The sequence below is a fragment of the Oncorhynchus nerka genome, linkage group LG9a, assembly GCF_034236695.1.
Source record: "Oncorhynchus nerka isolate Pitt River linkage group LG9a, Oner_Uvic_2.0, whole genome shotgun sequence".
In the NCBI taxonomy this organism is placed as follows: domain Eukaryota; kingdom Metazoa; phylum Chordata; class Actinopteri; order Salmoniformes; family Salmonidae; genus Oncorhynchus; species Oncorhynchus nerka.
In genome coordinates, this window is record NC_088404.1 from 63,872,657 (window position 1) to 63,892,042 (window position 19,386).

The 19,386-nt window shown below is 43.3% G+C and overlaps 2 protein-coding genes across 11 annotated transcripts in view; both read left to right on the forward strand.

The window, feature by feature from the left end:
* si:ch211-272n13.3 (ankyrin repeat domain-containing protein 26) overlaps positions 1-19,386 on the forward strand; it is an 83,716-nt gene that overhangs the window by 35,999 nt on the left and 28,331 nt on the right. For 6 of the 10 annotated variants that reach the window (XR_010464766.1, XM_065022757.1, XM_065022759.1 and 3 more), the window contains 16 exons: positions 48-74; positions 3,107-3,351; positions 3,971-4,171; positions 4,485-4,515; positions 5,364-5,505; positions 5,881-6,094; positions 6,323-6,506; positions 9,637-9,783; positions 11,223-12,006; positions 13,991-14,175; positions 14,966-15,118; positions 15,744-15,919; positions 17,756-17,849; positions 18,264-18,290; positions 18,816-18,893; positions 19,155-19,289. Coding sequence is in view for 9 of the 10 variants with exons in the window: in XM_065022757.1 (XP_064878829.1) it covers positions 48-74; positions 3,107-3,351; positions 3,971-4,171; positions 4,485-4,515; positions 5,364-5,505; positions 5,881-6,094; positions 6,323-6,506; positions 9,637-9,783; positions 11,223-12,006; positions 13,991-14,175; positions 14,966-15,118; positions 15,744-15,919; positions 17,756-17,849; positions 18,264-18,290; positions 18,816-18,893; positions 19,155-19,289 (2,823 nt within the window). In the remaining variant the exon portion in view is untranslated. The remainder of the gene's footprint in view (positions 1-47; positions 75-3,106; positions 3,352-3,970; positions 4,172-4,484; positions 4,516-5,363; positions 5,506-5,880; positions 6,095-6,322; positions 6,507-9,636; positions 9,784-11,222; positions 12,007-13,990; positions 14,176-14,965; positions 15,119-15,743; positions 15,920-17,755; positions 17,850-18,263; positions 18,291-18,815; positions 18,894-19,154; positions 19,290-19,386) is intronic. The other 4 variants (XM_065022762.1, XM_065022756.1, XM_065022760.1 and 1 more) reach the window with 3 other exon arrangements.
* On the forward strand, positions 81-1,229 carry LOC135573437 (uncharacterized; the record flags this gene model as incomplete). Its single annotated transcript, XM_065022765.1, has 1 exon — positions 81-1,229. A coding segment is annotated over one exon (1,149 nt), but the record flags the coding sequence as incomplete, so codon positions are not given.

Here is a 19,386-nt window from a genome sequence, read left to right on the forward strand (position 1 = left end):
GGCGTCTGTGTTAACACCATTTCCTTTGTCTACTCATGCCATCAAAGGAGAAAGACGTTGCATCAGAGTTAGACGTAAGTAACCCGTACCACCTTGTCCCTGTCGGGTCCCAAACTGGGGAGGAGCAGGAGGAGGACAAAGAGAAAGAAGGGAGATATGTAGTTAGAGAAAGAGACGGTAAAGAGGAAGAGCCAGGCTGGGAGAAACGTTATGGGAAGATCTGGGTGGAGTTAGAGAAGAGGGAGGTTAAGTCCTCCTACAGGAACGTGGCGGCCGAACTGAAGCAGAAATTTGGTAAACTTCCAGCTGAATCCGCCTCTGACGAAACTACAGAAGAAGAAAAACAGGAGGAGAACGTAGAGATAGTTGAATCTCCCGCCAGAACCACTGAGGAAGAGTCGAGCAACGAAGAGGTGGGGGAGCCTAATGTCTGTCTGTTGAGCAGGGCAAGGAGGAGTAGCAGCAATGCAGTCCTGCTGACCATTCTTGAGCAGAGGGGGTCCGGGCTGGAGGACTCTCTGAACGAGTCGGCTGACAACTCCCTATGCGAAGACAGGACTCAGCATGGTGACACCCCCGGGAGTCCCGACCTCTCCCCCAGTGCCGAGGACAGTGAGATGGGGGACCTGGAGCTCCTCTGTGGCATTGAGCCAGAGAACAGTTCTGCTTTGCCTCAACTGTTTGGGGAAATCGACAGAGAGCGAGAAGTAGACTACAATGTCGATGATGTCACCAAGACTTTCACAGATTGCAATGCAGCCTCAGTGGAACTCAAATTAGACAATGTTCATATGGATTCGTCCTTGAACAAAGGAGAGTCCAACCCTAGCCCAGACAAAGATGCCACTACCAAACCAAAGCCTGCCGCAGAGGAACGTTGGCCAGGGCAAGTCCAACAGGGCGATGAGACGAGCCCCTCCATGTACGAAGAAGAACCCGAAGTGTGTCCCTCCCAGTCTCAGCCCTCCTCATTGAGCAATGTGTGTCCCCCAGCTCCTTTACTTCCCTCAGACGAAGAGCTGGAAAAGGACCTACAGAGGTTCAAGCACGAGGTAGGGATGCTGAAGGTTGTGTTCCTGGATTTGGAGAAAGAGAAGGCCCTGCTCTGGAAAGAGGTAGAGGATTATGACTGCCCTCGCTCCCGTTATAGTCCCCCCAACTCTTTCTTGTTCTGTCTCTTTTTCTTTCTCCGCTTTTTCCATTCCATCACCTCAGCTGAGTCTGTGTAAAAAAAAAAAAAAACAATGCCAGGGAAATACCTCTTGTAGACAACCCGTTTCTCTTTTTTTCTTTTTTTCTACTTCCTGCCATTCCTCTTTTATTTTATTGGAAATTGTCGACATTTAATCATTTTTTTCATGAAGCAAAGTGAGCGTTATTTTTCTCATTGTCCGCGCCAGTTCTTCACTTCATCAACCACTCCCTCACCTAATGAGGTGCAGAGTGACATTTAACACCTCATTGGCCTCGTTTAAATCTCCTCTCTCCTTTCCTACTTTAAGCTGATTGACATTAAAGATCAGCACTATAAATGTCAGTCACACACAGGCCTCAGGAAGCTTTTTCTTTTTTTCTTTTTTCTCTTTCTTGCTTTTTCTTTCGTTCTTTTTCTCTCAGCTGTAGTAGCGTGTACTCCCATCATCCACACTCGATGGGGCATCGTCCATCCATCTTCTCTTGTAGTGATTTGTTTTGTTTATTGTTGGGTCTTTTTCTCCATCGGTGTGCTTTGCATGCAGCCACATGTTGAGAAAACAGTTGTTTGCTACTCTGGTCATTTCTCATTTGCTCATTTTCCCTAGCTGGTGTGATTTGAAGTGGTAAAAGTTTACCTATAGAAACACCTTTCTTTTCTATGAAAAGAAGCCAAGTTGGACTGATGTGTTGGTGTAGCGGTTGTTTCATTTGTGCAGTGTTTTGTGCATGTTTTTGTGATGACATTAAAGCGTTAGTTCAGCCAAATCTACAAATACTAGCTAATGTTAGCATTTTCGAACAAAGCCCAATGTAAGACAATGTCCCCCTAGATGGCATGCTCCAATCATCTCAAAGTATCTTCAAACCAAGTTGTTGAGTTAATAAATCATAAAAAAAATCTAAAATAATGTTTGATGATTTGGGCATGCTAACTGAAGGACATTGACTTACATTGGTCAAATGCTAATATTAGCGTTTGGGGCAGTGGCTAGTTTAACAAAACCAAAGCATGGATTGCTTTCTGTCCTTATCCGTTTGTTTTTGTGTGAAAATGCTGATGATTTCTAGGTAAGGAAGTTTACACAAGTACATATATTTATACCCTCCTTCGAGGCTGAGTGTCCTCCTTGCACATCTGGACAGCCAATACATCCGTTGCTAGGCAGGACTTTAGTGGTGATTGTTCTTTCTCACTTCATCTGACCTCGGACCGAATTCCTCTCTCCCCCCTAACTCATTGCTGTTCTACCTTATCTGTGACTGAAACCAGACCGTTCTGCACTCCCCTTTCTCACTCAGTAGATGCAATAAATAAATTAATCAAATGTAAATAAGGCTTTATAAATACATCAGCCGATGTCACAAAGTGCTGTACAGAAATCCAGCCTTAAACCTCAAACAGCAAGCAGTTCCATCCACTCAGTTCTAATAGTGTAAGGTATTTCAAGTTAGAATTTCAAATCCAACTAAATTAATTTGAAAACACCCTTAACTATAACATTTTGGCCAGCCTTTTGAATGTGTTTTTCCAGGCATTTTGGATAATGTCTGCTCTGTGAAAGGTTAACGTAGCTGTATAGTATTGCATAGGAATGGAGCTGCCTGTAAAGCCGTGGCATCCCTGTAATTAAGCCTAACTAATAGTTGCATCCAAATGGAACCCTATTCCCTACGGTGCACTACTTTTGGTCTAAATTAGTGTACTATCTAGGGTATATGGTGCTATTTGGAGCATATTACATGAAGGTGTTAGGTCTCTCAGAAGAGGGGTGACAGACCCAATTATGTATGGTAGTATACCTGCTCCAAAACACATTTTAAAGGCCTGCTTAAACTTACCATTCTCAAATAGTATGTGTTATGTTAATTCTGCAGCTTTGATCATTAAACATTTACCCTGTCTTTTCAGGTGGGCGAAGACAAGACAAAGGCCAACATGGAGGTGCTGCAAAAATCAAGTGCCTCACGGGTTGCTGGAGGATCAATGAGCAGGCGATGTGAACGTGAACTAGACAAAGAAGAAGAGGAGAAACCTGAGACCAGTTTAGGACACCCTAAAGTGTCACGCAGTGGAAATGGAGCAACAGACAGTGAACATCAGCTCAGAGCAACAGACCGTATTACCCAAAGACACTGGTTCAAAAGTCCAAAGAGGTATGCGTCTTTGTTTAGATTTAGCCCCACCCCAATTAATACCTTTTGCTTTGTTATTGTGCATAGATTTAGGAGCCAGGCAATAAGGTTCCTGAAGGACAGAGGACAATCAAAACATGACTGACAGAATCAAGAGGCCTATAAGGCTTGGAGCAGTTATTTGCAAGAGTGGGATCAAATGAGCTCAGATATTAGTTGTAATTATCACCTAAAGACCAGCAGTCCAAAGGCAACCAAAGACATTCGGTTACAATTATCTCCCTACCGTTCACCCTTGGCCCAACCCATTTCGATAAATGCAGCTCTGTAAGGTGAAAGCAATTATAGTGGAAACACTGCCACTTCCTTGCTTATACTCATCCAAGGGTCGAATTTATACCAGCTGGCAGACTGGCATCTTCCATTATCATACCCTGGTCCACTCTAAGACAATCCCTTGTTACAGCTGTACTTTGGTTTAGTTTTGATTCCATCCCCTGTCCTTTACCTTGCTGCCACTGCTTAAATGACACCTCCCACTCCAGAGCAATCAACCGTATTCCAAGCTATTGGCTACGGCTACATGTCATGGGGCATGACGTTCACCGCTAGGTCTATGCTCTCCCTAATGCGCTGACAGGGCCCTGGAGGACCAAATACATCAGCAGCAGAAGAAGGAGGAGGGGAGAGCTGTATCTAACGAGGCCACCTTACAGTGTCCCTTTCTGGGGGGAGCCAGGCATGGCCGAGCCCCCCAGGCAGCTAACCATGTTAACGCAGGAGACCCCCTCTCAGTGTTTGACGATAGTACTTTAAGTGAAGTGTCGGACGATGATGGAAGGTATATATGCAGTATGCCATTTTACATAACTGACGATGTCACTAACTCTGACAGTTTAATGATTGGTGGTGGGATATGATCTGGACTTTTCTTTTGACTTAATCTGTTATATCTCTCTATCTTCTGCTTTCAAATATGTTGCATGTCAAACTCTTAAACTGATCATTTTGAAAGGTTTACTGTGTTATACCATCGCTCTTCTACAAAATATGTCGTGCTGCTCGTCGGAGAGCTTGAGGAGTGAGCATTCGTGACATTTTCCAAAATAATCTTTCCAACTCTTGTTCTGTTTGTGTTTGGTGGTCGTTGTCAGGGCTCTATCTGCATGGCATCAGAAAGACAAGGTAAACTTCTGGCATCGTCATTTTTCTTTTGGTCTTTTTTCCCCTCCACTTTTTTTAAGGTACATTACACTCCAAAATCAAAGCCTAGACATGAATTCACAACCTATCTGTTTTGTAGATCTACCACAGTACAAAATTAATGGAAATGATAAACACTTAGTTCACTAGAGCTGGGACGATTAACCAAAAATTACTGACACCGACACTGCCTTCCTCTTACCAAATCATTTTGCTTACGTCGGTAATGTTCAGTGATTTTTCTACAGAACGTTCCTGTAGACTGTTTAAAACCATTATTTGGTCAACAGTAATAGCCTATGCATGATGTTGATTCCTACTATAAAAGTATCAGCCTGTCCCCGTTTCCCTTTTGACTGCTGTGTGTTCGAGGCACTCTCACTCCCTCTAATTTTGCACGCCCAATTTTTCAGTTTTTGATTTGTTAAAAAAGTTTGAAATATCCAGTAAATGTCGTTCCACTTCATGATTGTGTCCCACTTGTTGTTGATTCTTCACAAAAAAATACAGTTTTATATCTTTATGTTTGAAGCCTGAAATGTGGCAAAAGGTCGCAAAGTTCAAGGGGGCCGAATACTTTCGCAAGGCACTGTACTTGAGAGTTTAATGTCAAACCCCTCAGTTCTAAACTGATGACTTGGGATGTGGACTTTTGAGGTCTGAAAAAATCTGACAAATGTTGATTTTGGAGTGCAGTGTCCCTTAAAGAAAATATCATGAGTTTAGTAAAAAATTAACAAATTACATTCAAACATACACTATATCCATGTGTAAAAGTTAGTATGTAGTGTAAATCTTTGATCTGTTTTATGTTGCGTCCCCAACCTCAGACTGCTGGCGAGATTGAGATGGCGGAGGACTTTGATGAGCTCACACAGTCATCGGACACGGCCACATCTGACCTCGAAGACCCCACCTCTGGCTACCGTCACGCCTCTTTTCTCATCAAACAGCTCGATTCTGCCACTTTAGGTACACATGGCCCAAAATCTACCACTTTAACCAAGTCTTTTTTGTGATGATTGGGGACTAAAGTTTATGTTTGGGGGTAGTGCAGTGCCTAAATTGCTGTAACACATGTATGACTAAATCCATCTCTGTAGATAATATCAGCTGATATGTTATATGCACAATGTAGACTTTGTATCCTAGGCTCTATCTCAAACTGTCTTTCCATGATTCCTCGCATTCTATCTCCTTGCCTCCTTCATATTTGAGGAGAAGATCCAAGGTCCCTCCCCTTTGACATTTATCTCCAATGCATTTTGAGAAGGAGGCGAGAAATCCAGGAAAGATGAATTGAGGAAGACCCCAAGGCTCTAACCCTAGTCCCCTCTGTCCCCTCAGACTCTGTGAGCATCGTGAAGCTCCAGAACATGTTCCACGAGTATGAGCGCACGATCCAGAGGGAGCGGGGCCGCCATGGGCACCTCTCTGACAAGGTGAGCCAGCTGGAGGTCGAGAAGCGCGAGCTGATGGCCTCACTGGAGGAAAGCCGGGACAGCAAGCAGGCCCTGGATCACCGGCAGCTTGAGCTGGACACGGACCTCAACAACTTTAAGTAAGTTAGCCAAAGAGTTGAGGTCTTTTTTGTCGTTCTGTGAGACAATATGTTTTTTTTCTCTCCCTCTCAATGAACCTTTTTCATATTTTTATGCGCTTTCAAATATTTCTCTCTCACCTTTGATTTTTATCATCTCTCCTGTCACTCTGTCTCTGCTAACACACTAAGTGTAGATGTGACCCACTGCTTTCTCTGTGTTCCATCTCTCTGCCCTATGTGCTGTAGGTTCCAGCTGAAGCAGGAGCAGGAGAAGCACCGGAACGCCTCCATGCTGTATGACAAGAACCGGGAGATGCTGCGGAGGAAGGAGGAGGAGCTACGGGCCGAGGCAGAGGAGAAGCACAAAGTGGAACTGGCCATGAGGAACCTGGAGCTGGAGATGAGGGCCATCCTTAACAACATGAAACAGGTAGAATGCACTCTGACTCTTTTTCTCTCTTTCTCTAAGCCCTCCTCTTCCTATTTAAATTATGATAATAACATAATTGTTTTATACCTTGATTACACTATGTTGTACTTTGTAGATAACCCCTGACCTAGCGCTTTATATTGGTCAGTGGTAAAACGTCAATAAGGACTGGTCTACAACATCTAGTAGTGTACAACCTTCTGTATTACTTTGTTGGTTACCACGAGCAAAGACGACCATCACCATCAATCATAGTTAAGTTTTTAATGTTATTCTGCTATTGCCACACATACCACAGGTTAGAGGTCGGCCGACTATGATTTTTCAACGCCAATACCGATTATTGGAGGACCAAAAGAAGCCGATACCTATTAATCGGCCAATTTTAATTTTAATTTTTTATTTGTAATAATGACAATTACAACAATACTGAATGAACACTTATTTTAACTTAATATAATACATTAACAAAAATCTATTTAGTCTCAAATAAATAATGAAACATGTTCAATTTGGTTTAAATAATGCAAAAACAAAGTGTTGGAGAAGAAAGTAGAAGTGCAATATGTGCCATGTAAAAAAGCTAACATTTTAAGTTCCTTGCTCGGAACATGAGGACATATGAAAGCTGGTGGTTCCTTTTAACATGAGTCTTCAATATTCCCAGGTAAGAAGTTTTAGGTTGTAGGTATTTTAAGAATTATAGGACTTTTTCTCTCTATACCATTTGTATTTCATATTCCTTTGACTATTGGATGTTCTTATAGGTACTTTAGTATTGCCAGCCTAATTTCGGGAGTTGATAGGCTTGAAGTCATAAACAGTGCAATGCTTAAAGCACAGCGAAGAGCTGCTGGCAAATGCAGGAACGTGCTGTTTGAATGAATTCTTACGAGCCTGCTGCTCGCTACCACCGCTCAGTCAGACTGCTCTATCAAATATCAAATCATAGACTTAATTATAATATAATAACACAGAAATACAAGCCGTAGGTCATTAATATGGTCAAAACCAGAAACCATCATTTCAAAAACATTTATTCTTTCGGTGAAATAAAGAGCCGTTCCATATTTTATCTAATGGGTGACATTCCTAAGTCTAAATATTGCTGTTACATTATACAACCTTCAATGTTATGTCATAATTATGTCTTTGTTAGGAAGAAATGGTCTTCACACAGTTCACAATGAGCCAGGCAGCCCAAACTGCTGCACAGAACGCAACAGAAGTGACACAATTTTTCCTAGTTAAACTAAATTCATGTTAGCAGGCAATATTAACTAAGTATGCAGGTTTAAAAATATATAATTGCGTGTTGATTTTAAGAAAGGCATTGATGTTTATGGTTAGGTATACATTGGTGCAACGACGGTGCTTTTTGTCGTGAATGCGCTTGTTAAATCATCATCACCACCCATTTGGCGATTCGATGATAAATTAACAGGCACCGCATCGATTATATGCAACGCAGGACAAGCTAGATAAACTAGTAATATCATCAACCATGTGTGGTTAACTAGTGATTATGTTTGATTGTTTTTTAAGATACGTTTAATGCTAGCTAGCACCTTACCTTAGCTCCTTGCTGCACTCGTGTAACAGGTAGTCAGCCTGCCACGCAGTCTCCTCGTGGAGTGCATTGTAATCGGCCATAATCGGTGTCCAAAAATACAGATTATGAAAACTTGAAATCGGCCATTCCGAATTAATCGCTCAACCTCTAATTTGAAGCATCCAATTTTCAGAAATAGTGTGTACCCACCATTTCACACACTGTCCTCCCTCTTAGGTATCTGAACATGTTCCTTTTTGATACATTTATTAAGGTCCTTGGGGTCCATACAGACTCTCAGATCTCCGTTCCTTTTCGGAACACACAGCATGGAATTGACCCCGTCTATTGGCTCCTCTGTTTTCACGAGTTTCATTATTCTTCCCGATCTCCATCTTTAAATCCTTCCGTATTGGCACTGGAACTCTGCGTGGTGCATGAATCACTGGCTTGGCATTCTCTGTGAGAGTAATAGAGTAAATGAGAGGCATTGCTCCAAATCCTGTGAACACATCAGAATATATTTATGCAATCTCCTCACCATTTTGATTACTTGTTGAACACTGTGCAGCCAGTCAGAAATTAATGGTGTACACTCGCTTACCCACTCCCAACGACCCACATGCTTTATCCCCCAAAAGAGAATCATGCCCCTCTGGTACAATCAAACATAAGTGTGTGGCTTCTTGTTTTCCCTCTTTACAGTTAGCCGACACAAACGTTTAGTCTCAATTGCTTGGCCAGAGAGACATCCTTTTGCATGATTGCTGGTTTGTGCTTTAGCTCATGAAAATCCCTCATTGATCAGGTTGGCTTTAGCCCCTGCATCCAGCTTTAAGGTCAAAATTGTACCATTGACCACGAGTGGTACAACCAAGTGGTCACTAGCTACAGTATGGACCTGTGATGGTTCTTGCACATCCTCCATGCAATCCACAGTGCCCACAAAGTCCCATACTTGTAACACCTATTACAATCATATTGCTTGTGACTTCTTTGGTCAAAGTCATATTGCTTGTGGCTCCTTTGCTCATTGTGCCCCCTCGTTTCCTTGTCTACAAAATCCACTGCTCCGCTTTCTACCTCCATAGCAGTGTTTGCTGGTGTGGAGCAAAAGGTGTTAATATGTATTTGTGCCAGCTCATTTGCCTGACATTTTTACTGCACTGTCCAAATGTAACTTACTTTCCCGCAGAAATCTTTCTCTAACTCTGGAGTAATTTATATCAAACGCAATCTGTTCTCGACATATAGATGAGGTTAGGTCTACAAAATTAAATTAAACTCCAACATTCACAGAAAAAACACGATTTCCACTCCTGTTACCATGTATTATTTTGTTGGTTACAGCGAGCAAAAATGACTATCACCATCAATCATATTTAGCGAGTTTTTAATGTTATTCCGTCATTGCCACACACATACCACAGGTGTCATAAGAGTGTTATAAACAATCACTCAGAACCACGTCAATACACCTTTCTCCATATCTTCTCTTTAATAGTCTGTTATTGAGCACACAGCATTTATGACATGAATGAGTATGAATGTAGCCTGTGTGTTTGTGTCATCCCCTAGTCGGAGGAGGACCGCAGCGAGACCCAGAGGCTGTTGACCCAGGAGCGAGGTGCCCGAGCTTTGTCGGAGACCCTCCTCAACAATCATCTCCGCAAGCAGCAGCAGATCGAGGAGGAGAACAGGAGGACCATCAGTAAGAGCAACGAGGTAACATACTGTAATGAAACGGGCAGGGAGCAGGCCTCGACCCCTTGACCTTCTAGCCCGAAGTCCAGCGCGCTATCGACTGTGCCCCAAAAGCATGCTCGAGCGGCAGAGTCAATATCCGCGCTTATAAACCCAGGGTCGGACTGGGGGGGGGGATAACGAGCTGTTATTTGGATCTCTCTTTGGTGTTAGTCTATTAACCATTTTTTATATTTTTTATTTAACTAGGCAAGTCACTTAAGAACAAATTCTTATTTACCCCGGCCAAACCCTAACCCGGTTTACGCTGGGCCAATTGTGCGCCGCCCTATGGGACTCCCAATCACAGCCGGTTGTGATACAGCCTGGAATCGAACCAGGGTCTGTAGTGACGCCTCTAGCACTGGGATGCAGTGCCTTAGACTGCTGCGTCACCCAGGAGCACAATTGACTGCATGGTGATGTCACCATTGAAAGCTGAAACTGCCGCCCATGCAGACCTGCTGATTAGAAGGTCCTGTGTAGATTGTATTTTCAACCAGCAACTATCAGGAAATAAAAATATGACACAATACACAGCAAAACATTTATTCTGACTGCACTGGGCCCTTAACTACATATTCAAATTAACATAATTTAAGAACATTTACATGATGTTAATACAAGTTAATACAAAACACTAAGTTCTACCTAAGGTAATCTAAACTAAAAATGTTTTCATCTATGGCAGTGGATTAGATTTATGTGGAAACGTTTGATCAAACACAAGCACACTAATTAACAAGAATGGGGAGTCTGCTGGCTGAATGAATTAAACTTAGTCTTGAAGTAAATCTGAAACTGCATTGTTCACAATCTATCTGTATTGCAGTAACATGCAATAGTCATTTACAACATTAACAATGTCGACTTTATTTCTAATCAATTTAATGGACAAAAAAATGTGCTTTTCTTTCAAAAACAAGGACATTTCTAAGTCACCCCAAACTTTTGAACGGTAATGTACGTCAATGTTATTCTCGGTGGTAACCCAGAACATATCCCAGTCTGGGTGATCAATACAATCTTGAAGCAGAGATTCCGGTCCGGCTCTAATAGCAGAGGTGCATAAAGATGGCGGCCCCATGCAATTTTGCAAAGTTCTCAGTATTGTACATTGCTCTCCGTTACACTTTCTTTTTTTTTTTGTATGGTCATTAGCAGAGTTTACATGATCCCAATTTTAGCTTCAAGATGACGGCAATTAAATTAAACTAAAGTAGATAGAGATCATTTTATTGGCACATTGAACCATATCATGTGCTTTAGTTTTAAAAACTCAGTGGATAATGCTAGAACAATGATGCCATAATGCTAGAACAATGATGCCATAACTGAATTCTGCCGTCTTTTTTCATGTTCGCCATTGAAAGTGATGTTTAGTGTGCTGTGTCACCTCTGCTGCTGTTCTCACTTGTCAGGCCCTGTCCCAGTTGACGGAGGCCACTGACCGAGAGAGGGAGCTGCTGCAGCAGAGCTCTGTGCTCCAGGACGAGCTGAGCTCCCTGAGAGCTGAGCTGGAGCGCTCCTGCTCCCACAGTCGCCAGGAGGAGTCCCGCCACTCCGAGGAGAGCGAGGCTTTGAGGGAGCGCCTAGAGGACGCCCGGCGCGACCTCAAACTCAACGAGGAGGCGCTGGCCCAGACAGTCTACCAGTACACCAGCCAGGTGACCGCCGTCAAGGCCGAACTGGCTGTGGCTTCCACACGGCTGGAGCACGAGCGCCAGGTGAGGGAGCAGCTGGAAGCCGAAGGTGAGTCAGCGAGGACGCGGCTGACTGGGGCTCTTCAGGAGGCAGAGAGATGCCAGGTGGCACGCGCTGACGCCGAAAGAGCTCTTCATCGCGAGCGTGAGGGGCACCAGCGTGCCCAGGACAAGCTTACGGGTGAGGCAGCGAACAAACGCGAGGCGGTGGGTGGGCTGTCGCAGAAACTCGCTAAGGCAGAATCACGTGCAAATGGCCTCGAAAATGAGGTGCACCGCGTCACAATGTCACTTGCCGAGATGGAGCATGTGGTCGCCACGCTGCAGAGGGACAAGGAGCAAATAGGGGGGCGAGTGAAGGAGCTTGAGGCAACTCTACAGACGGAGAGGGAGCAGGCTGGGAGAGTGTGCGCCCGGCAGGAGACGCTGCAGGAGAGGCTGGCGGCGGCACAGAGCGAGGCTATGCTGCTGAGGCAACAGCTGGAGGAGGCCCAGAACAAAGGTGCATGCAATTGCAGAGTTTTTAACCAATGTATTTTAGGTGTATCCTAAGGTGGGCCATGTCTTTTAGGAGTGGCAAGCAATTGAATTCACCATCCCTTAGCTTAAGACCAACAATTTTGAATAGACTTCAATAGTTATTCCAGTAGTCCATTATTGAAAAACTCCCTGATCTCTCTTGCCTGCCTCAGCCTGTGTCTTGATTTGTGATGGGAGGAGACAGAGGTCCAGACATCATTCTGCCAACCCCTAGCTTCAGCTGACATGACACCACTGACTGGGAAGAATGTGTTGATATTTAATGTGTTGATATTGTATTGTACAGTTCCCTTGCTTTTTAATGCATATTATCCAGGTGGTGCTATAATTATGTACCTGCACTTTGCATCGGTACTGGTTACTTTATATGAGCTGAGGTCCCTGATGATTTTCTAATGCATTGATCTAACTTATTCTATTTAATTAATTTGCTTGAAGTTTATCCTATTGAATCTATTGGCAACATCATGTATTGTTCTTGTTTCATCAGCCGTCAGTGCTAAGTCTTCTGACACTAAGTGCCTTGAGAAACTATTCACACCCCTTGACTTTTACCACATTTTGTTGTTGCAGGCTGAATTTAAAATGAATTAAATTTAGATTTTGTGTCACTGGCCTACACACAAAACCTGTAATGTCAAAGTGGAATTATGTTCTTCAAAATGTTTACAAATGAAAAACTGAAATGCTGTGAGTCAATAAGTATTCAACCTCTTTGTTATGGCAAGCCTAAATAAGTTCAGGAGTAAAAATGTCCTTCACAAGTCACATAATAAGATGCATGGATTTTAGCATAATTTTTTAACGACTACCTCATCTCTGTACCCCACACATACAATTATCTACAAGGTCCCTCAGTCGAGCAGTTAATTTCAAGCATAGATTCAACCACAAAAACCAGGGAGGTTTTGTAATGCCTCACAAAGGGCACCTAGTGTTAGATGGGTAAATATTAAAAAGCAGACATTGACTATCCCGTTGAGCATGGTGAAGTTAATTACACTTTGGATGGTGTATCAATATACCCAGTCATTACAAAGATACAGGCGTCCTTCCTAACTCAGTTGCCAGAGAGGAAGGAAACCGCTCATGGATTGAGTTTAAAACAGTTAGAGTTTAATGGATGTGATAGGAGGGAACTGAGGATGGATCAACAACATTATAGTTACGCCACAATTACCAACCTAATTGACAGAGCGAAAAGAAGGAAGTCTGTACAGAATACGAATATTCCAAAACATGCTTCCTGTTTGCAACAATGCACTAAAGTAATACTGCAAAACAAATGTGGCAAAGCCATTCACTTTTGTGGCCGAGTTACAGTTTTGACTTAAATCTACTTGAAAAATCTATGGCAAGACCTGGAAATGGTTGTCTAGCAATGATACATTCTGAAAAGAATATGGGCAAATTTTACACAATCCAGGTTTGGAAAACTCTTAGAGACTTACCCAGAAAGACTCAGATGTAATCTCTGCCAAAGGTGCTTCTACAAAGTGTTGACTCGGGTGAGAATACTTTTGTAAATGAGAGATTTCTGAATTTCATTTTCAATAAATTTGCAAAGATTTCTAAAAATATGTCTTCACTTTGTCATGCTGGTGACACATCCATGTTCCCATTTGGGGATTTACAATAATGATAATGAAATGGAATAAGTGCTTTTCCACCTAGGTGCTCAAAATTATTGAGATTAACTCGACTCATCCACTACCAATATGTGGCACCCACTTGGGTGATGCATGGCAACCATTTGTGCCAGAACACTCACCACACAGCTAGCATGGTGGAGAGATATATGCCAATTAGGAATGAGGGGGATGATTAGGTGGCCATGATAAAAATGAAGCCAGGTTGGGTTGGACATTTAGCCAGGGCACCAGTGTAAACACCCCCTACTCTTACGATGAGTGCCATGGGAGTAATACAGTTTATTAAATTCAAAGGGATGGCGAAGGAGAAGGCGGTGACGGACGCCCAGGAGCGCTTTGGCGACCTGCTGGCTAAGCTGCGCTCGGATGGGGAGGAGCGTGTGCAGCTGGTAGAGGAGAGGAGCAAGGAGCTGGCCACCAAGGCTGCCGACCTCCGCGACCAGGTCTACAAGCTGGAGGAGGAGAAGAACGACAGAGAGGTGTGATATGGGGGTGGGGTGCATTCAGCAAGGCACAACGTTGTGGAACGGTTTAAATCTATAATGTAGAATAAAGGCTCTTTCTCACTTCATCTTTCCTGGGTTCCTCACATTCTCTCTCCTCACATCAAAAAGGTATTGGAGAAGAATAAGGGGAGGGACCTCAGACATTCCTCCTACAATACGGTTGAGAAGGAGGCAAGGAGATAGGATTCAAGGAATCACAGAAAAACACTTTGATGTAGAGCCCTAAAAAATGCATCCTTCCTTCATTGAAATAATCACTGATTAGATATTAGATTGTTGAATGCAAGGCCTCCAAACGCATGGTTTTCATCTGTTCAGTCATTTCTAATCAGTGACTACTTCAAAAAGGGAGGAAGGATGCAGCTTGATAGAATTTTAACAGGGCCCAGGATAGAGAATAGGACAGCATTCAGCAGGGCACTACGCTGTGGAATGTACAGATATAACTATTTAATGTAGAACAAACATGCCTCAGACATGTAGAATAAGTAAACACGTCACCTCTATAACATCCACTACAAACTGAAGCTAACTTTAGCCACTAATAGCTGCAAGTCAAAGAGCACCTTCAACCTACGCTTCTCATGATCTACTAGTGTAGTTTTGTGGCGCTTCCCATCCTCCCGTTTTCTACTACATAAGAGGATTAGCTTGTCTTAATCACCCCCCTGCGCTCTCTCTCTCTCTACCAGCCCGGAAAAGTTCAGTCTCTCTGTTTAACAAAGAAAACGTTATTTTGCTCTTACTTTTTAATGGCCCACAGACCAGTTTGAGGCAGCTTCAGCAAGAACTCGCCGACTCACTGAAGAAGCTGTCGATGAGCGAGGCTTCCCTGGAGGTGAACACACGCTACCGCAATGACCTGGAGGAGGAGAAGGCGCGACTGCTCAAGGACATGGACCGCCTTAAGGGGAAGGTGGGCGAATGCAAATGGTTCAGGTTATGATCAGGTGACGGGAATATGATCCTAGATATGGGGAAACGTCACCCCGGAGAAGGTTGGAAGCATTGTAGAACCAGACTTACTAGAACCTACATCCCCATTCAAGTTCAAGTCTAGTAATTATATTTCTAAAGGAGCCATATTGGTAGGAGTAAGACAGTGCCTCCCTGTGGCAGTTTATGGTATCTACAGTCTCTCCCATGTAGACTGGCTGGTGGTGGATGCTGTGGCATCAATCAACCTGTCTTAGATTAGACAGCTCACTGATGAAGTTGGATTTTTTTGTGTACAGCTGGCTACTGACCGGGTTAGGGTTACGGTAAGAACTATGGTTCAATGTATAGGTTAACAGATGTTCACAGTGATGCTAGTGACCTGAGATTGACCTTCTGAAAGATGGCCGTATGACCGCTTGACCTCGGGCTGAGGCGACATTACAGGATGTTCCGATAGAAAAGTATTGTATAGAATAGATATGACAGATATAATAGCATGATTCCCTATTCTATCAGAATGTTCAGATATAAATATATTGTGCAGAACAAATGTCAAGTAGAATAGGGAATCACGTTAACTCTGTGAACTTGCTACCTCACAGCTGGAGGAGAGCGAGGACCAGTACGTTCAGGCAGAGCGGCGCATCAAAGCTCTGAAGAGCAGTCTAGATGAGAAGGAGCGAGAGGTGGTCACCGCCTCTCAGAAACTGCAGGAGGTGCTGTCTGCCTTTGCAGGCTCAGACACCACCATTAAACAGCTGGAGGAGGCAGTGCAGAGGTATACACGTGCATGCACACACACACACACACACAACAGCATGCAGGAACACAGGTGCACTTGTACTTACACACACACAAGCAAACACAAAAGTACAGTCGTGGCCAAAAGTTGAGAATAACACAAATATACATTTTCACAAAATCTGCTGCCTTAGTTTGTATGATGGCCATTTGCATATACTCCAGAATGTTATGAAGAGTGATTAGATTAATTACAATTCATTGCAAAGTCTCTCTTTGCCATGCAAATGAACTGAATCCCCCAAAAAACATTTCCACTGCATTTCAGTCCTGCCACAAAAGGACCAGCTGACATCATGTCAGTGATTCTCTCGTTAACATAGGTGTGAGTGTTGACGAGGACAAGGCTGGAGATCACTCTGTCATGCTGATTGAGTTCGAATAACAGACTGGAAGCTTCAAAAGGAGGGTGGTGCTTGGAATCATTGTTCTTCCTCTGTCAACCATGGTTACCTGCAAGGAAACACATGCCGTCATCATTGCTTTGCACAAAAAGGGCTTCACAGGCCTGCCAGTAAGATTGCACCTAAATCTAACATTTATCGGATCATCAACAACTTCAAGGAGAGCGGTTCAATTGTTGTGAAGAAGGATTCAGGGCGCCCAAGAAAGTCCAGCAAGCGCCAGGACTGTCTCCTAAAGTTGATTCAGCTGCGGGATCGGGGCACCACCAGTACAGAGCTTGCTCAGGAATGGCAGCAGGCAGGTGTGAGTGCATCAGCACGCACAGTGAGGCGAAGACTTTTAGAGGATGGCCTGTTGTCAAGAAGGGCAGCAAAGAAGCCACTTCTCTCCAGGAAAAACATCAGGGACAGACTGATATTCTGCAAAAGGTACAGGGATTGGACTGCTGAGGACTGGGGTGAAGTCATTTTCTCTGAATTCCCTTTCCGATTGTTTGGGGCATCCAGAAAAAGCTTGTCCGGAGAAGACAAGGTGAGCGTTACCATCAGTCCTGTGTCATGCCAACAGTAAAGAATCCCGAGACCATTCATGTGTGGGGTTGCTTCTCATCCAAGGGAGTGGGCTCACTCACAATTTTGCTTAAGAACACAGCCATGAATAAAAAATGGTACCAACACATCCTCTGAGAGCAACTTCTCCCAACCATCCAGGAACAGTTTGGTAATGAACAATGCTTTTTCCAGCATGATGGAGCACCTTGCCATAAGGCAAAAGTGATAACTAAGTGGCTCGGGGAACAAAACATCGATATTTTGGTTCCATGGCCAAGAAACCCCCCAGACCTTAATCCCATTGAGAACTTGTGGTCAATCCTCAAAAGGTTGTGGACAAACAAAACCCCACAAATTCTGACAAACTCCAAGCATCGATTATGCAAGAATGGGCTGCCATCAATCAGGATGTGGCCCAGATCTTAATTGACAGCATGCCAGGGCGGATTGCAGAGGTCTTGGAAGAAGAAGGGTCAACACTGCAAATATTTACTCTTTGCATCAACTTCATGTAATGGTCAATAAAATCATTTGACACTTATGAAATGCTTGTAATTATACTTAAGGAATTCCATAGTAACATCTGACAAGAAATATCTGAAGTCACTGATGCAGCTAACTTTGTGGAAATTAATATTTGTGTCATTCTCAAAACTATTTGGCCACGACTGTACTCTCACACACATATAAAAGCGTGAGCGCACGCACACAAACTCAGTCACCAATTTAGGGTTGTATGAAATTTAATCTGTCATTTTTGGGGGGAAACAAACTGTTCTAAAACTGTTTCTGAATATGACTACATACTATAGGAATGTGAACTTTGTGACTGTCGTATTAATGTTGTGTGACTGCAGATTGGAGATTGAGAATGCCAGGCTGGAGGCAGCAGCAAAGCAGCAGACCAACAAGATCGAGGCACTGCAGAAAGGAGTCCAAGACTCTGCCATGGTGAGTCTAGTCAATCTGCATCCAAACATTTTCATCCCCCCCAGTCAGTTTTCCATATTGTATTTGGTTCCCATGCATAGGGCTGGGAAAAAAGCACCATGTTTAGATATAATGTGCCATGTTAAAGGGCTATTTCAGAAAATGTATGTATTCATATTGTTTACTTATCTTGAAAGTAGTCTATGGACAAGGGGAGACTTTCAAGGTAAATAAACATTGAGTAACTTTGCAGAACTATACTTTAGTGCTGATTTTAATCTTTATAAGCCCTGGCTGTCTTTTTGTGGTCTTACTAATGCTATGACATGAAATTATAATTTACAGTAGACAAGTTACTGTTTTACAGGAGATATAAGGGTAAATTAGTTGTAATTAAATTAATATTGACTTTAAAGGTATTCAATCTCTTCACAGCCATCTGACTCTGCAGCAGGAGGAGGGGTTGGTATTTCAGACATAGTAGCTGTATACATTTCTTTGCGTTTGATTTTATTCTCTGAAGAAAGATCCCCTCAAAAGGAAAAATAAATTAATGATCAAGACTCCCTACACTTTAGCCACTGCTTTTAGATTTGATCGGCCGTTTGGGCACTATTTCTACACCAGAAATTCAAAAACATTGCTTGAATGAGTTGTTTTTTTATAAATGTCTTTGAGTTTTCTTCTGGTTGTGTTGGGTTGTTTTTGATTGGTGGTGGTCTCTTTGCAAGTCGGAGGTCTTTTGATCTCTTTTTTTCTCCCTATACCGGTATATCATCTTGGTGTGGTCTGAGACCTATTTTTTTGTTTCTCTCTACAGCTGCATGGTGTTACATGCTTTGGATGTATTTATTTATTTTCTCCCTCTTGTGTCTTTTCGGGATTGCTTCTTCCTCTGGGACAATTAAGTTGATCCTATCTTATTTGGATGAGGAGCCACATCTCTTGTCCACATGTTGCATCACTCTTCTACTCTTCAACCCTCAGGTCAGGAACCGTCTGGAGGACTTGGTGACTGGCCTGCAGTGCAGCAAGATGACCCTGGAGGACCAGCTCAGTCAGGAGGTTGGTTGATTACGGTTGAAATTTGTATTGTGTCTTTATCGTCTAAAGATGCTTCCACATACCACATCTCTCCGTCATTTGCGCTAATATGTCAACGCTGCAAAAATATTAACTCAATATGCCAGATGCCCCGCAATATATCTTTACATGTTTAGCCTCACGAATTCAGAGACGGGCAAAGGGTTTTCGTTTTTAGTCTTGATATGGACCACTAACATTCGGCTCTACATTAGTAGCGTAACCCTACCCCTCTACCCTCAGGTGCAGAAGCAAAGCATGCTGTCCCATAACGCCCAGGACTCCCATGCGCTGTGGGAGGAGGAGCTGAAGAGCCGCTCCAAGCTGGGTCTGCGTCTGGCTGAGCTGGAGAAGGAGAAAGGAGAGCTCAGCAGCCAGGTGACCAATCAAGACGACCACTGGCATACACATAAACGCACAACTGGCCATTAACACCTCACCTGTGAACATAAAAAGCACGGCCTTAAACCAAGGC